This window comes from Lissotriton vulgaris, chromosome 9 (genome assembly GCF_964263255.1).
Source record: "Lissotriton vulgaris chromosome 9, aLisVul1.2, whole genome shotgun sequence".
Taxonomy (NCBI): Eukaryota; Metazoa; Chordata; class Amphibia; order Caudata; family Salamandridae; genus Lissotriton; species Lissotriton vulgaris.
Window position 1 is genome coordinate 763309406 of NC_141697.1, and position 13819 is coordinate 763323224.

Consider the following 13819-nt stretch of genomic DNA (forward strand, 5'->3'; position numbering starts at 1 on the left):
TATGCAATCAGCACTAGGAGTCATACATCTAAAACAGCAAGTACCCCTCCCACTCCCCCATTTAACAATTCTGTCTGGAGTGTAATACATAAAAAAGCAGGTTTTATAGAACTGAGTTAGCAGTTTTGTTGACATAAGGATAGTTCGGGCCAAACCATACGCATAATTAAACTCTTCCGTAGTAATAGCTATTTTTCCCTGCCACTTCTGCGCCGTTTTATCCAGGTTGTCCGGAAAAAGGGATAATAAGAGAGAATACATCCCCCCAATGGTGAATTTCTTGGATTTTTTTAATGCTTCAGCTGCCATTATTTTATCAAATGCGGTATTTCCCCTGATCCGTTGTAGTAATAAATCTCTAATTTGGCGATAGTTAAAAAAATCTCTCCACTCCAATTGATATATCTCTCTTAAGGTTTCAAAAGAACGTAACCCTTCATTTGAAAAAAGGCATCCAATATGCGCGATTCCAGCTGTGATCCATTTATCAATACAGGCACCTCTAAAAATTTCAGGAAGGGCCGGGTTATTGCCTAGAGGAGAACAGAATGAAAGTCGTCCTATACCCAACAGTTTTCTCACTGCTTTCCATGCTTTAAACGCCCCCAACAAGGTCTTTAGGCGGACCTTTTTGTGGTAGCTATCATAGAGAAATCGCCTTAAATAGCCCTTACTCTTATTACTCAATACTAGCTGATGAATTGAGGGTTGGTCTTCCCCGGAGGTTATCTCAGTGCTATCTAATAAAAAGAGTTTGTGATTGTATAATAACATGGATGCCCAATAATATACGGTTAGGGAGGGCTAAACCTCCTTTTTCTTTGGGAAGGGTCAAGAGTTTGTAGGCTCTTCGGGGTTTTGAATATGCCCAAATGAAACTAGTGAAGGTGTGTTCCATCAACTTAAACCAATGTTCAGCTATTTCCAGATGAATTGCCCTGAACATATAGAGTAGTTAGGGAAATAAACAATTTTTAATGAGTTTGCTCGATCGATCAAGGATAGATGTAGGTTATCCATGCGGCGGAGATATTTCTGCATGTTATCTATCAAGGGGCTCATATTTAACTCAACCAATTTATCGAGCTTGGATGTGATACATACCCCCAGGTAGGTCGCTTTTGCTGTCACACGAGGATCTATCATAGTGCATTTATCATTTAGGACCACTTGGGTTTTAGTCTGGTTGAGAGCGTAGCCGGCCACATTGCCAAAGTTTTTTGCCTCAGTTTCAATAATGGGTAAGGCTGATACCGGATCAGGTGTGACCATGGCAATGTCGTCAGCGTAGGCAAGGGTCTTGGTCATGTATCCTTGGGTCAAGATGGGAATAATGCAAGCATTGGCTTCCAAGCTGCGCATGAGAGGATTACTGTAGATTGTAAACAGCAATGGTGAGCAGGGGCATCCCTGTTGAGTTCCCCTTGATATTATTAGTTCTTTAGAAAGATTGCCATTCACCATCACAACACCTTTAGGATCGATGTATAGTTTTTGTACCGCCTGGATAAATCCCTGTTTAAATCCCAGTCAACCCATTGCCAGCCACAGAAATGACCAGGAGACTCTGTCGAAGGCTTTTTCGGCGACTAGAAGAATTAGCGCCATTAGGTCTCCTGTCACCTCTGTAATGTCAAATAGGCTGATCACTCAATGAATGTGATCTGTGGTTCCTCTTCCGGGCACGTACCCGTGCTGGCATTTTGATACGAGTTTGTTGATTAATGGTGCAATAGGGTTCGCTATTAATTTGGAATAAATTTTAGAGTCCACGTTTATTAAGGTGATGGGGCGGTAGGAGCCCATCTGATTTGGGGGTTTATTTTTTTTAAGGAAGACTACTATTTTGGCTTTTGACCATGATCTTGGTGGTTGTCCCCCACGAAATATGTACACAAATAGATCTAGCAGAATCTCTTTAATTTGGTCTAGAAATGTAATATAGAATTCTAAGGGGATAGGGTCCAGGCCTATTGCCTTTCCTCGAGGTAGATCTTTTACTGTCTAGAATTACTTCAAGGACTGGAATCTCCTCTAGTGCATCTCTATCTTCTTTAATAAGTCTACTAGGTGTATCTTGATCCAATTATTCACTCATGCTGTCTATATCAGCGCTGTAGAAGCGCCAAAATGCTTCTCTAATCTTATCGCTCTCTGAGACCAAACCTTCCACTGGGTCCACTATTTCACGTATGAGGTTCTGAGATGTTAATAAATGTAACTTCTCAAGCAGAGACAAAAAAAATCATACATCAGGAGAGAGAGGGCATTGAGTAGCTTTTAATTTTTGGAAAATGGTGGTCAGTACATTGTTTTTGCTGGGCACAGCCCTCTGTCCCCACCTCTTCACCTTACTGTGTTCACCAATTCATGCTGACCTCCACCTATCAAATGTACAAACCTCTCAATTATCAATTTACATCTTCATTGCACACATTTTTTCCTGCTCACCTGTCCACTTTGCAAGCTTTGTACCATCCACCATACTCTCCATACAGTGAGTTGTCTTTTCGTTTTCCCTGTAAAGTAGAAAGAGTCCCATCAAAAAAGGCAGCAGCATGAAACATTGGAACCATCACTTAGCCAAAGAACCATGCAGATCGAAAAACAAGCTTTTCCTCTATTAGTCTACCTCAGAACAGACAAGTGCATAAAAGAAAGTACAAATGGAGGGGCGATTTCAGAAGTGCCTACATCATCTCTACTGGCAGTTTCTCGAAGATCAGTGCAGAGTGACATGAAAGTAATCCACAGACTCACTAGCAATACTTTATAATGTAATTCTGTTGACTACAGGTTTGGTACCGAGAAGAAATGCTATGATACATCACATGCTGCGTTACGTTATGGAGAGCAAAAGAGTGAGTTATATAGCACAGTGGTCACTGCTAAACCAAATAACTGATGCTGTTTCTATGCAATGGTAAAGATTAGAAAAAGAATTTCCTGCAACAAAATGTCCTTATCATACAAAACATTCTCAGTTTCGCAAACTTTGAATGCTGCATACCACTTTGTTCCATTCAAATTCATTTATAAGAACAGGGGAATAATTAAAATCTGTGAATAGGAAAAGGATTCCACATTGCTAAAATCTGCGTAAAGACCAATCCTGAACTATAAAAAGGTTTGCCCAACTTCTGCATTCTCCTCACTTCTGTGTCCCACTCTCTCGTCTGTGTAATTGTCTCTGAAGCATCATTTCTGCTTTTTGTCTGCTCTCCTAACATTTTGATTTGTGGAGACTGTGTGCACCTAGTCATCTACTAACAAGAGCTCTTTTTGCGATGATTTAGCATAGTCCAGGTAACTTAGGTTGACAGTCATGACACAGATAGTATCTGCAAGTTGAGTTGGAAGGTCACCTTTCATGTCAATATGATAAAATGGGGTTCATTGAGGGTTTTATTGGGGAAAAGTGAAAAATAGATCACGGGGCGAGAAATAACATTTGCCAATTACTGGGAAAGAACAGAGGAACAATAGGTAAACCTCTGATTATTCATTCTAGTATATACAAATCCAGCAGTAGTCACTGATCATAAAACCCCTTATTGGTGAATAAGAGTATTAGCTCATTCGTAAGATGATCAGACAATGGTGGAGTCTTATGAGCCACTTTTGAGTGAGAAACTGTTGTGTAGTTCCTAGGAATCCCCAGGACCTGTGCATTTTGGATGACCTAAACTACGGGTTTGGTGTCCCTACCGCTTTCGGACACCCCCCACAAGATATGTCAGCCGTTAGACCAGCAGGCTCTACAGTGCCACTACCACCGCCCTGTATCTTACAGTGGTGTAGGTAGTTATTGGCAACCACTGAACATAACAACCCCTATTCCTCAGGGATCGTGGAAAACAGTATAGTACATTTCGCTCAGACACTCGTGCTTGCAAGGAAATGCACTGGAATGGATCACCTCTTTCCTCACCGGAAGAACCCAGAGAGTCCGCCTCCCTCCATTCAAGTCAGAGGCCACTGAAGTCATCTGCGGCGTGCCACAAGGATCGTCACTCAGCCCCACCCTCTTCAACGTATACATGAGCCCCATTGCGGCCATCGCTCGCCAACACAACCTCAACATCATCTCCTACGCTGATGACACTCAACTGATCCTCTCACTCACCAAAGACCCTAACACCGCCAAAACCAACCTACATGAAGGAATGAAAGAAGTAGCCGAGTGGATGAAGCACAGCCGTCTGAAACTGAACTCAGACAAAACAGAAGTCCTCATCTTAGGCACCTCCCCCTCCGCCTGGGACGACTCTTGGTGGCCAGAGGCCCTTGGAAAAGCACCCATCCCGACGGACCACGCACGGAACTTGGGCGTCATCCTGGACTCCTCACTCTCGATGAACAGACAAGTCAACGCCGTTTCATCATCTTGCTTCAACATTCTTCGCATGCTCAAAAAAACATTTCGCTGGATTCCCACCGAAACTAGAAAAACGGTCACCCACGCACTGGTCACGAGCCGCCTGGACTACGGAAACACCCTTTACGCCGGTACCACCGCAAAAAATCAGAAAAAACTCCAACGCATCCAGAACGCATCAGCCAGACTCATACTAGACATCCTGCGGAAAGACCACATCTCTGGTCACCTGAAAAACCTCCGCTGGCTCCCCGTAAACAAGAGGATTACTTTCCGCCTCCTAACCCACGCACAGAAAGCACTTTACGAACTTGGACCCGAATGCCTCAACACACGACTGTCCATCTACACCCCCTCCCGCCAGCTACGATCCTCCAACCAAGCCCTTGCCACTGTACCTCGCATCAACAAAACCACCATGGGAGGTAGATCCTTCTCCTACCTAGCAGCTAAAACCTGGAACTCACTTCCCACTCACCTTCGCCTTACTCAGAACCACCTAGCATTCAGAAAGCAACTTAAAACTTGGATATTCGACAAGTAATTCCCCACCCTTCTTCAAGCGCCTTGAGACCCTATGGGTATGTAGCGCGCTATATAAATTTCTTGACTTGACTTGACTTGAAAATGCACAGGATGGTGACTAGGACATTTCAATAAGTATTTATTGGTCCAGCGACATTCTTGTGTAAAACATATATGCTGCCACAATCAGAAGACAGAAGTATACAAAAGAGATTGCTAGTACCAATATAGTAAATAGTAGATACATTTTGTACCATAGTGCTAATAAGATAAACATACACAGTTCAGGTAAAAGCAGTGGCACTTGCATATTCCTAAAATGTGCACCCGAAGTAGTCTGCCTAAATGTACCTAGCCTAGATTTGTATATGTATAGTGTGTGTAGCCAAGAAACCTCTAGAGAGGAACCAGCCCCCTCACCTGATGGTTGAGAATTAAGGACCTAGTCTGCTTCAAGGATGACACCCCGCAAAGGATGTCAAATCGCTGCGTGTCGAAGATTCAGCATGTAGGACCCAGTGTGAGCTTGGAAGGAATTCTCGTCTAATTTGTAGGGGGGAGTGAGGATGTGTTATATTAGTGGTCACTCCAGGGTTTTTTCTAGAATCAATATTTTTTAAAACAATCATAAATGTTTTGAAAACTATCACCAATGCTTTTCTAAACAAATGTGATCATGCACAGCTGGCTGTTGGCCAAGGATACAAAGTGGTGACCCTTATACAGAATAATTCTGCCGTGCCTGTGGACATCTTAAGTACGTCAGGTACAGGGAATACTAAGAGTCTGGTGTCGAAGAGACCGGAGCAAGCTACTTGGTAAAAGGTCACCTGTTTAGAATCGGTATTGTCATGTGGATGGGACAAATGTATGTAATAGGGGTATACAGGACAGGACTAGCCGAAAGGACATGACAAAACAGTCTCCCCACATTCATGCAGTTTGTGAAAAAAGATTTAGACCAAGTAAACGTGTTCTGTGAAGTCTCAGCACAATATAATGTGTGGTTGTTATTAAGTCAGTTTTACATTAACCCTATTGAACAGCTCAACCCAAAACTTGGAGAATGCTGATAAGTGAAATATCTCCCAAGTCTTCTGAAATTGCAATCCAGACTTTTTAAGATGGTGTATTGCAATTTCTTATTTCGTGTATTTGTAATCTTTGGTTGACTGGTTGTAACAATCTGATTCCATTCTGCAGTGACATGTTTATTACTCCTGTAGTAATCACATCATCCACTTCAGCCTTTCATTGTTACAGCCTTGAGATCATTATGTGCACTGCCTCCGATCCTATGTAGTAACCTACAATTGCATTGTTAAAACGAAAATCTGAAGCTACAAAGTTACAGCTTGATAGTGTGCTTCTTGGAAAAGGAACATATAAGTATGTCATTAATTGAAGAAATGTTCAAACATTAATCTCCAGGAAGGTCATACTTAAAACTAAATCCCTCAAAACTAGTCTGGTGACCAAATTAAAGGATTTACAAGTGTAAAGATTTTGATAAGGTAACCGTCATGGGTTTCCAGCTCTCTATAACAGACTGTTCCTTCATCACATCAGAGTTCTGCATGGTCACCATCCTGCTTGATGTTGCTTTACTATGACTTCTAGTCATCTGCTTCTTCATCAAGCAGGGAAACTAGACCATTGCTCCTGTCTATATTGGTGGGATAGGTTTAAGGTGTCTGGACAAATGAAAATCAAATCGGTAGCCTAACTAATTTTCTGTGCTTTTCCCCAATTATATAGCAGATTGTGTACAGCTCCCATGACTATTGGTTACTTTTTTGGGGAAAATAAGTACAATCTCTAGGTGAATGCTATAAGAAGGGGATCCCAAGAGTCATATTTAAGAGCTCAGTTATTTATAAGTAACAAAAAATGTTTGGGAAGTGCACCCCTGTATGAGATACATTTTAGTGCCCTGACAGTCCAGAGTTTTTAGGAAGCTGCTTGTCTAGGAAAGGACAATAGTTGGGTCTCACAAATAAAAAAAATTAAGCTGGAATGTAGCACTGATGAACAAGTTACTTACCTTTGGTAACGATATATCTGTAAGAAACATTAGTTAGTATTAGATTCCTTACCTAAGAATATCCCCAGGCGTCAGTCTGGATCCGGAAACTTTTGCGTAGCAGTACCCCTGCGCGTCGGTAGGCGTCGTCTGCAGGCGTCCCCTGCGGCTCCGCGTCCGTCGTTGGCGTCGTGCGCCGTGATGACGTCGCTGGAGTATATAGACGCCGCCTCCGCGCGCTGACGTCAGTTCTTTGCACACAGCTTTTCCGCGCCAGAACACGCAGAGCCATGTGAGAACCAACACTGGTGCCTTTTGAAACTAGGGCCCTGAAAGGGATGTCCTTAACCCTAGGTATCAGTTCGCAGAACGGGGAGGATGGGTGGGTCGGTAAGGAATCTAATAGTAACTAATGTTTCTTACAGATATATCGTTACCGAAGGTAAGTAACTTGTTCATCTGAAAGAAACACGTTAGTATTAGATTCCTTACCTTAGAATAGATACCCCAAGCAATACCAACCCCGGTGGTGGGTCTGCGAACCAATACATTCCTACACCAGAAAGTCCTGGAGGACAGAACGGCCAAAGAAGCCATCCCTCCGGACTTGACTGTCCAGGCAGTAGTGCCTCGCAAAGGTGTGCAGCGAGGCCCACGTAGCCGCCTGGCAAATGTCCTGCAAGGGGACTCCCCGGCCCAGGGCAGTAGTAGCCGCCGTGGCCCGAGTGGAATGGGCCCTCAGCCCAACAGGAGGCTCCTTCCGAGCCAAAGAGTAGCACGCTTTGATGCACAGAACGACCCACCGAGAGATGGTCCGTTTATGTACCGCCCGTCCCTTCTTCGCACCCACGTAGCCAACAAACAGTTGGTCATCCACCCGGAACTGGCGTGTGCGATCCATATAAAATGAAAGCGCACGTTTTGGGTCCAGACGATGGAGCCGCTCTTCATCCTTTGAAGGATGCGGAGGCGGGAAGAAGGAGGGGAGGGTGATGGACTGCCCGATGTGAAAAGCAGAAACTACTTTGGGCAGGAAAGAAGGTCTAGTCCTCAGAACCACCTTGTCTGGATGAATGGACAAGAAAGGAGGTTTGACAGAAAGAGCCTGGAGCTCACTCACTCTCCTGGCAGAGGTGATGGCAACCAGGAAGGCCGTCTTTAAAGTCAGGAGACGGAGAGGACAGGAATGAAGTGGCTCAAAGGGAGCACACATCAAGAAGGTGAGAACCAGGTTCAAGTCCCACTGAGGCATCACAAACCGAACAGGAGGATACATGTGTGTGATGCCCTTCAAGAATCTCGTTACAATAGGGGACTTGAACAAAGAAGGTTGATCAGGCAGCCTCGGAAAGGCCGAAAGGGCAGAAAGGTAGCCCTTGATAGTGCCCAGAGCAGAGCCCGCTGGGCAAGAGAAAGAAGGAAGAGAAGAACCTCAGAAAGAGGGGCAGAGAGAGGATCCACAGCCTTTGCTGTGCACCATGCCACAAATTTGTTCCACCGACAGGCGTATACCGATTTCGTGGAGGAACGCCTGGCTGCCAGAATCACATCACAAACTTCAGGAGGCAAGTCAAATGGCCTCAACTGCCGCCGCTCAATCTCCACGCATGGAGGTGGAGGCTGGACAGGTTCGGGTGGAGGACCGTCCCCAGTTGCTGCGACAGAAGGTCCTCCTGAAGGGGCAGGCGGATCGGGGGATCGACTGACATGCTGAGTAGCTCGGGATACCAGTACCTTCGAGCCCAGTCCGGAGCCACAAGGATGACTTGGGCCCGGTCGCGCCTGATCTTCTTCAGCACTCTGGGCAGAAGTGGTATAGGCGGAAAGGCGTATAACAGACCGCAACTCCACTCGCGCCGAAAGGCGTCGCCGTGCGAGTGCCGTCTTGGAAACTCCAACGCGCAGAACTGATGACATTGCGCGTTCTCTTCTGTGGCGAATAGATCTAACCAAGGCTCTCCCCATTGCCGAAAGAGGCCTTGCGCCACGTCCGAGTTCTGACGCCATTCGTGATCCATCGAGCACCGACGGCTGAGTTCGTCCACCCTGGCGTTCAGAGAACCTGCCAGGTGTTGAACCGTCAGAGTCACGCCCTGACGTTCCAGCCATTGCCAGAGGCGCAGAGCCTCCTGGCAAAGGGTCCACGACCCCACCCCGCCCTGTTTGTTGCAGTACCACATGGCGGTGGGGTTGTCCGTGACCACCTGCCCTACACTCCCGTTGACAAAGGGGAGGAACGCTTTCAGTGCCAAACGAATCGCCCGCAGCTCCAGCAGGTTTATATGGAGCCGGGACTCCGCCGGAGACCAGATGCCTCTGATCTCTGCCTCTCCCAAGTGGCCTCCCCAGCCCTGGAGGGACGCGTCCGTCACAACAACGTGCTCCGGTTGGGGAAGGGAGAGGGATCTGCCTCTGACCCAATTGCGGTCCGTAAGCCACCACTGCAGTTGTCTCGCAGTGCCCTCCGAGATCAAGACATGGTCGGACAGGTTGCCCTGATGCTGGGCCCACTGAAACTTCAGGTCCCACTGCAGAGCCCGCATCCGCCACCTGGCGTGATGCACCAGAAGGATGCAGGAAGCCATCAGCCCCAGCAGCCGCAGCGTCAACCTGACTGAAACCCGGGATAACGGCTGGAAGATGGGAATCAAAGCCTGTATATCCTGGATTCGCCGTTCCGGAGGATAGACCCGAAACTGCGCCGAGTCGAGAACCGCTCCGATGAAAAGGAGCTTTTGAGAGGGGCACAGGTGTGATTTCGGCACATTGATGGAGAACCCCAGCTGGTGCAGGAGATCTGCCGTCATCTGAAAGTGGCTGACGACTGTTTGGGGCGAGCCCGCCTTCAACAACCAGTCGTCTAGATAGGGGAAGACTGAGACCCCCAATCTGCGCAGATGAGCTGCGACCACCACCATCACTTTGGTGAACACCCGTGGGGCGCTTGTAAGGCCGAAGGGGAGCACGATAAACTGAAAATGCTCGAGGCCTACTGTGAACCGCAGGTAACGCCGGTGGGCCGGCAGGACGGGGATGTGAAAGTACGCATCCTGCAAGTCCAACGCTACCATCCAGTCTTGTGGGTCTAGAGCAGCCAAGACCTGAGCCAAAGTCAACATCTTGAACTTCTCCTTCCGGAGGAAGCCGTTGACGTTCCTTAGATCCAAGATAGGACGTAGGCCCCCTTTGTTCTTCTTGGGTACCAGAAAGTAGTGGGAATAGCAACCACGTCCTACTTCTGGCCCAGGAACGCGCTCGATGGCCCCCTTGGCCAAGAGGGCCGTAACTTCCTCTTTCAGAAGTGCCAAGTGGTCCCCCAACACACGGTGGTTCTGCGGTGGCATGGCTTGAGGTGTTGTCTCGAAGGGGAGGGAGTAGCCCCTTCGGACGAGCTGCAGCACCCACCTGTCTGACGTTATTGTGCGCCAGTGGGAGAGGTGATGGCGAACCCTGCCTCCCACCGGTGTCACATGCGCCTGAAAGCTCGGACTAGGAGGATTTAGTGGCAGATGCTGCGGGGGGAGGTGTGGCCTGACCTCGCCGCTGTCCCCGACCGCCACCACAGCGGTCTCCACGGCCGCCACCGCGTTGATAATTCTGTTGCGGTGCGTGGCTGGCAGCACGTGTGGGACCGCCCCTTCCTTGGCCACGAAAGGAGCGAAACGAACCCGTTTGCTGGCGTTGGGTCGAGAGACCTAAGGACTTGGCCGTGACCCTGGAGTCCTTGAAGCGCTCCAGCGCGTGGTCCGCTTTGTCGCCAAACAGGCAACAGCCATCAAACGGCATGTCCATCAAAGCATTCTGGACATCAGCCGAGAAGTTGGCGGATCTCAGCCAGGCGTGGCGACGAATCGCCACCGTCGTGGACATCGCTCTGCCCAGCGAGTCGATCATATCAAGACCACACCTGATGGAATATCTTGCTGCGTCTCGGCCTTCAATCATAGCCTTGCCGAGCTTAGCCCGTACCTCCGCGGGGCATTCAAGCAGCAGGTCCGCGACCGTGTCCCACAGAGAGTGGGTGTAACGGCCCAAGAGGCACGCGGTGTTGCAAGACCGCAGTCCCAGACTCAGGGACGAAAAGACCTTCTTGCCATACTGGTCGTACCTCTTTGATTCCCTGTCGGCCGGGTCGACGGGAATGAGGTCTGGGAGGTGGAGGCCTGGATCACCAGACTCTCAGGGGTGGGGTGGGTGGACAGAAACTTAGGGTCGTCCGCACACGGACGGTGGCGTCTGGCCACGTTCCTATCAACAGGCGAACCTGAAGTGGGCCTGGACCACGTGCCCAAAAGAACGTCCGTTAAGGCCTCGTTAAACGGTAGCAGTGGCTCCTGTGGGCATGACTGCGGTTTGAGGACCTCGGTGAGGATGTTAGTCCTCACGGCCGCGACGGGGAGCTCAAGGTGTAAGGCCTTGGCAGCCCTCATCAACACCACTGAATTGGCAGCCCCCTCCTCCGTAGCCACGGTAGGAGGCGAGACAAAACCAGGGTTGGGGGGAGTCATCCAGACCACTGGCATCACCCAAGTCACCTGTCCAGTCCATGTCATACTGACACTCGCGTGTCAGAGGGTCCTCGGACCCCTCCCACCCCTCTCCGTATTCTACATCCTCACCATACTCGGAGTCAACAATGTAGACCGGCTCCTCGGGGTTCACAGGCCCCATCGGCGTCGAGCCCGGCATCGATCGACGCCGGTCCGACTCCGCGTCCGGATTCGGAGAGGGAATGGGGACGGCGCCAAGGGTTGCCCCGATGGAATCGGCGCCGGAGAGGCCGGTTGACCAGCCGGCGTCGACCCCGAGGGACCCTGCGGCGCCGGGATCGGAGCCGTCGGCGGCGCCGGGACCGGAGCACCCGACGGCGTCAAGGCAGGGTCACCCGAGCCGCTAGGGCCCCCAGACGGGTTGACAGGGCCCGAAGGCGCCGCGGAAGCCGCCGGAGGAGAAAGAGCCCTCATGGCCACGAGGAACGCCTCTATCTCCTCGGGGGACGCGCCTTGCCCAGGGACCGCAGGGTATGGAGCATGCTGCGTCGGCGACTCACGCGGAGCCGCGGCGTGGGGCTACCCGAACCCCCGGCCGCGTCGGGGGGAGTCGGGGGTACGATGACGACGCCCCGACTTTTTGTGCTTCCTACCTGAGGAACCAGAAGAATGGTGACGACTCCCGGAGCGCCCGTGACGGCTCCGCGACCGCTCCCTCGACCGCTGGCCGGACCGGGACCGCTCTCGACGCGGGGCCGACACCCGGAGCTCGAGCAGCTTGCGGGACCGCTCCCGCCTAGCTTTATTAGTCAAGGCCCGGCAGTCGACGCAGGCGTCCACGTCATGGTCGGGGCCCAGGCACCGGAGGCAGAGTCGGTGATGATCCGTGACCGACATCGTCCGGTCACAGTCGTCACAGTTCTTAAAACCGGGCATCCTACCGGCACCGTAGAAGATTCAGAGATCAAAAAAGATCAAAAAACTTGGTCAAAAGACCGGAGTACTGCTCTTCGGATCTGCGCTAACTGGCGCGGAAAAAAGAAGAACTGACGTCAGCGCGCGGAGGCGGCGTCTATATACTCCAGCGGCGTCATCACGGCGCACGACGCCAACGACTGACGCGGAGCCGCAGGGGACGCCTGCAGACGACGCCTACCGACGCGCAGGGGTACTGCTACGCAAAAGTTTCCGGATCCAGACTGACGCTTGGGGATATTCTAAGGTAAGGAATCTAATACTAACGTGTTTCTTTCAGATATCTGTGAAGATGTACACTGAATGTCCTTTGTTTCTTTACTTCGGTTGTCTTAATCTTGGTGTTGACCTAGTTAACACGCAACGGCATATTAGATGTGACATTTCAAAAGTACCAATTAATAGAGATTGACAGGCTAAGCCTAGGAAGCTGGCTTTATATGTAGTGTACCAAAATGAGGCACACTATGTAAAAAGTCCAGAAAAGCCCTTATTGGCTTACAGGGCTTAAATTAACAATCCTAAATGCTCTCTTTGTGGTAGTGTTGGCGAGCAGGTTAGGCTGATCAGAGTGTTGTGTTAAGCGTTTGTTGAACATACAGAGTCAATAATGAGACACATACTAAAGAAGAAACTACAGACCAATATAGAAAAATTATTTTTTTAAATATAATTTTAGACAGCAACATTGTCAGAATCAGGTAAGTACTTTAGAGGTTATCAAATTTTACAGTTAAAACAGTAGAAAATGAGAGCTGTCATATTTGAGGCATGAGCCTCAAATGTGGTAATGTTATCCTATGGGAGAAACATAAACTGAATAGGTACCAGAGACGACTTAACAGAACTGTTCTTCTGGTCTTAAGGTAAGTAGGGGCCAAGGTCCAAGAAAGCACCAAGAAATCAAATTTACCTGCCCGGGGTGTCCAGGTGCAGAAGTGCTTTAAGCGGTGGTAGCCTTGAATGCTACCCGCTAAAGTCAATGGGGAAAAGTACCTGTAAGAAACGGCTGAAATGTGGGACCAGCCTGGCAGAACCCAAGGGGTTTAAGGTCTCAGGTCCACAGAGACCCAGTCAGTTTACGGGAGCCTGGGCTGGGGAGTTTAGGTGCAGAGGTGTTTTGTGAGTTAGAGGATCCGCAGTTCTCGGTGTTCCTGCAGAAGAGGGAAAAGAAACACAGCAGGGCCACTCTCTGTGTGGAGCTGGCATCTCTCGGAGTCCCTTGATGTGCAGGTACGTTTTGGTGGCAGAGGTATCCCAGATGAACACAAAAAAAAGCATTGGTGCTAGCAACTGGCTTCAGTACCTCAGGTATTGGTGCAGGGTGGCTCCTGGGGTCCTGGTATTTCCAAACTTGGCAAGGGGACGGTCTGACCTTCTGGAGCAGAAATAACTATTGCTGGGGTGCTGCTCCCTCGGTGGGCCCAG

At 49.3% G+C, this 13819-nt stretch overlaps 1 protein-coding gene across 3 annotated transcripts in view; it reads right to left on the reverse strand.

Annotated features, from left to right (window-relative positions):
- The window catches only part of LOC147692219 (kinesin light chain 2-like), a 359953-nt gene that overhangs the window by 165431 nt on the left and 180703 nt on the right, over nucleotides 1–13819 (reverse strand). For all 3 annotated transcript variants that reach the window (XM_086938492.1, XM_086938494.1, XM_086938493.1), the window contains exon 11: nucleotides 2452–2519. In XM_086938492.1, coding sequence (XP_086794618.1) covers nucleotides 2452–2519 — 68 coding nt within the window. The remainder of the gene's footprint in view (nucleotides 1–2451; nucleotides 2520–13819) is intronic.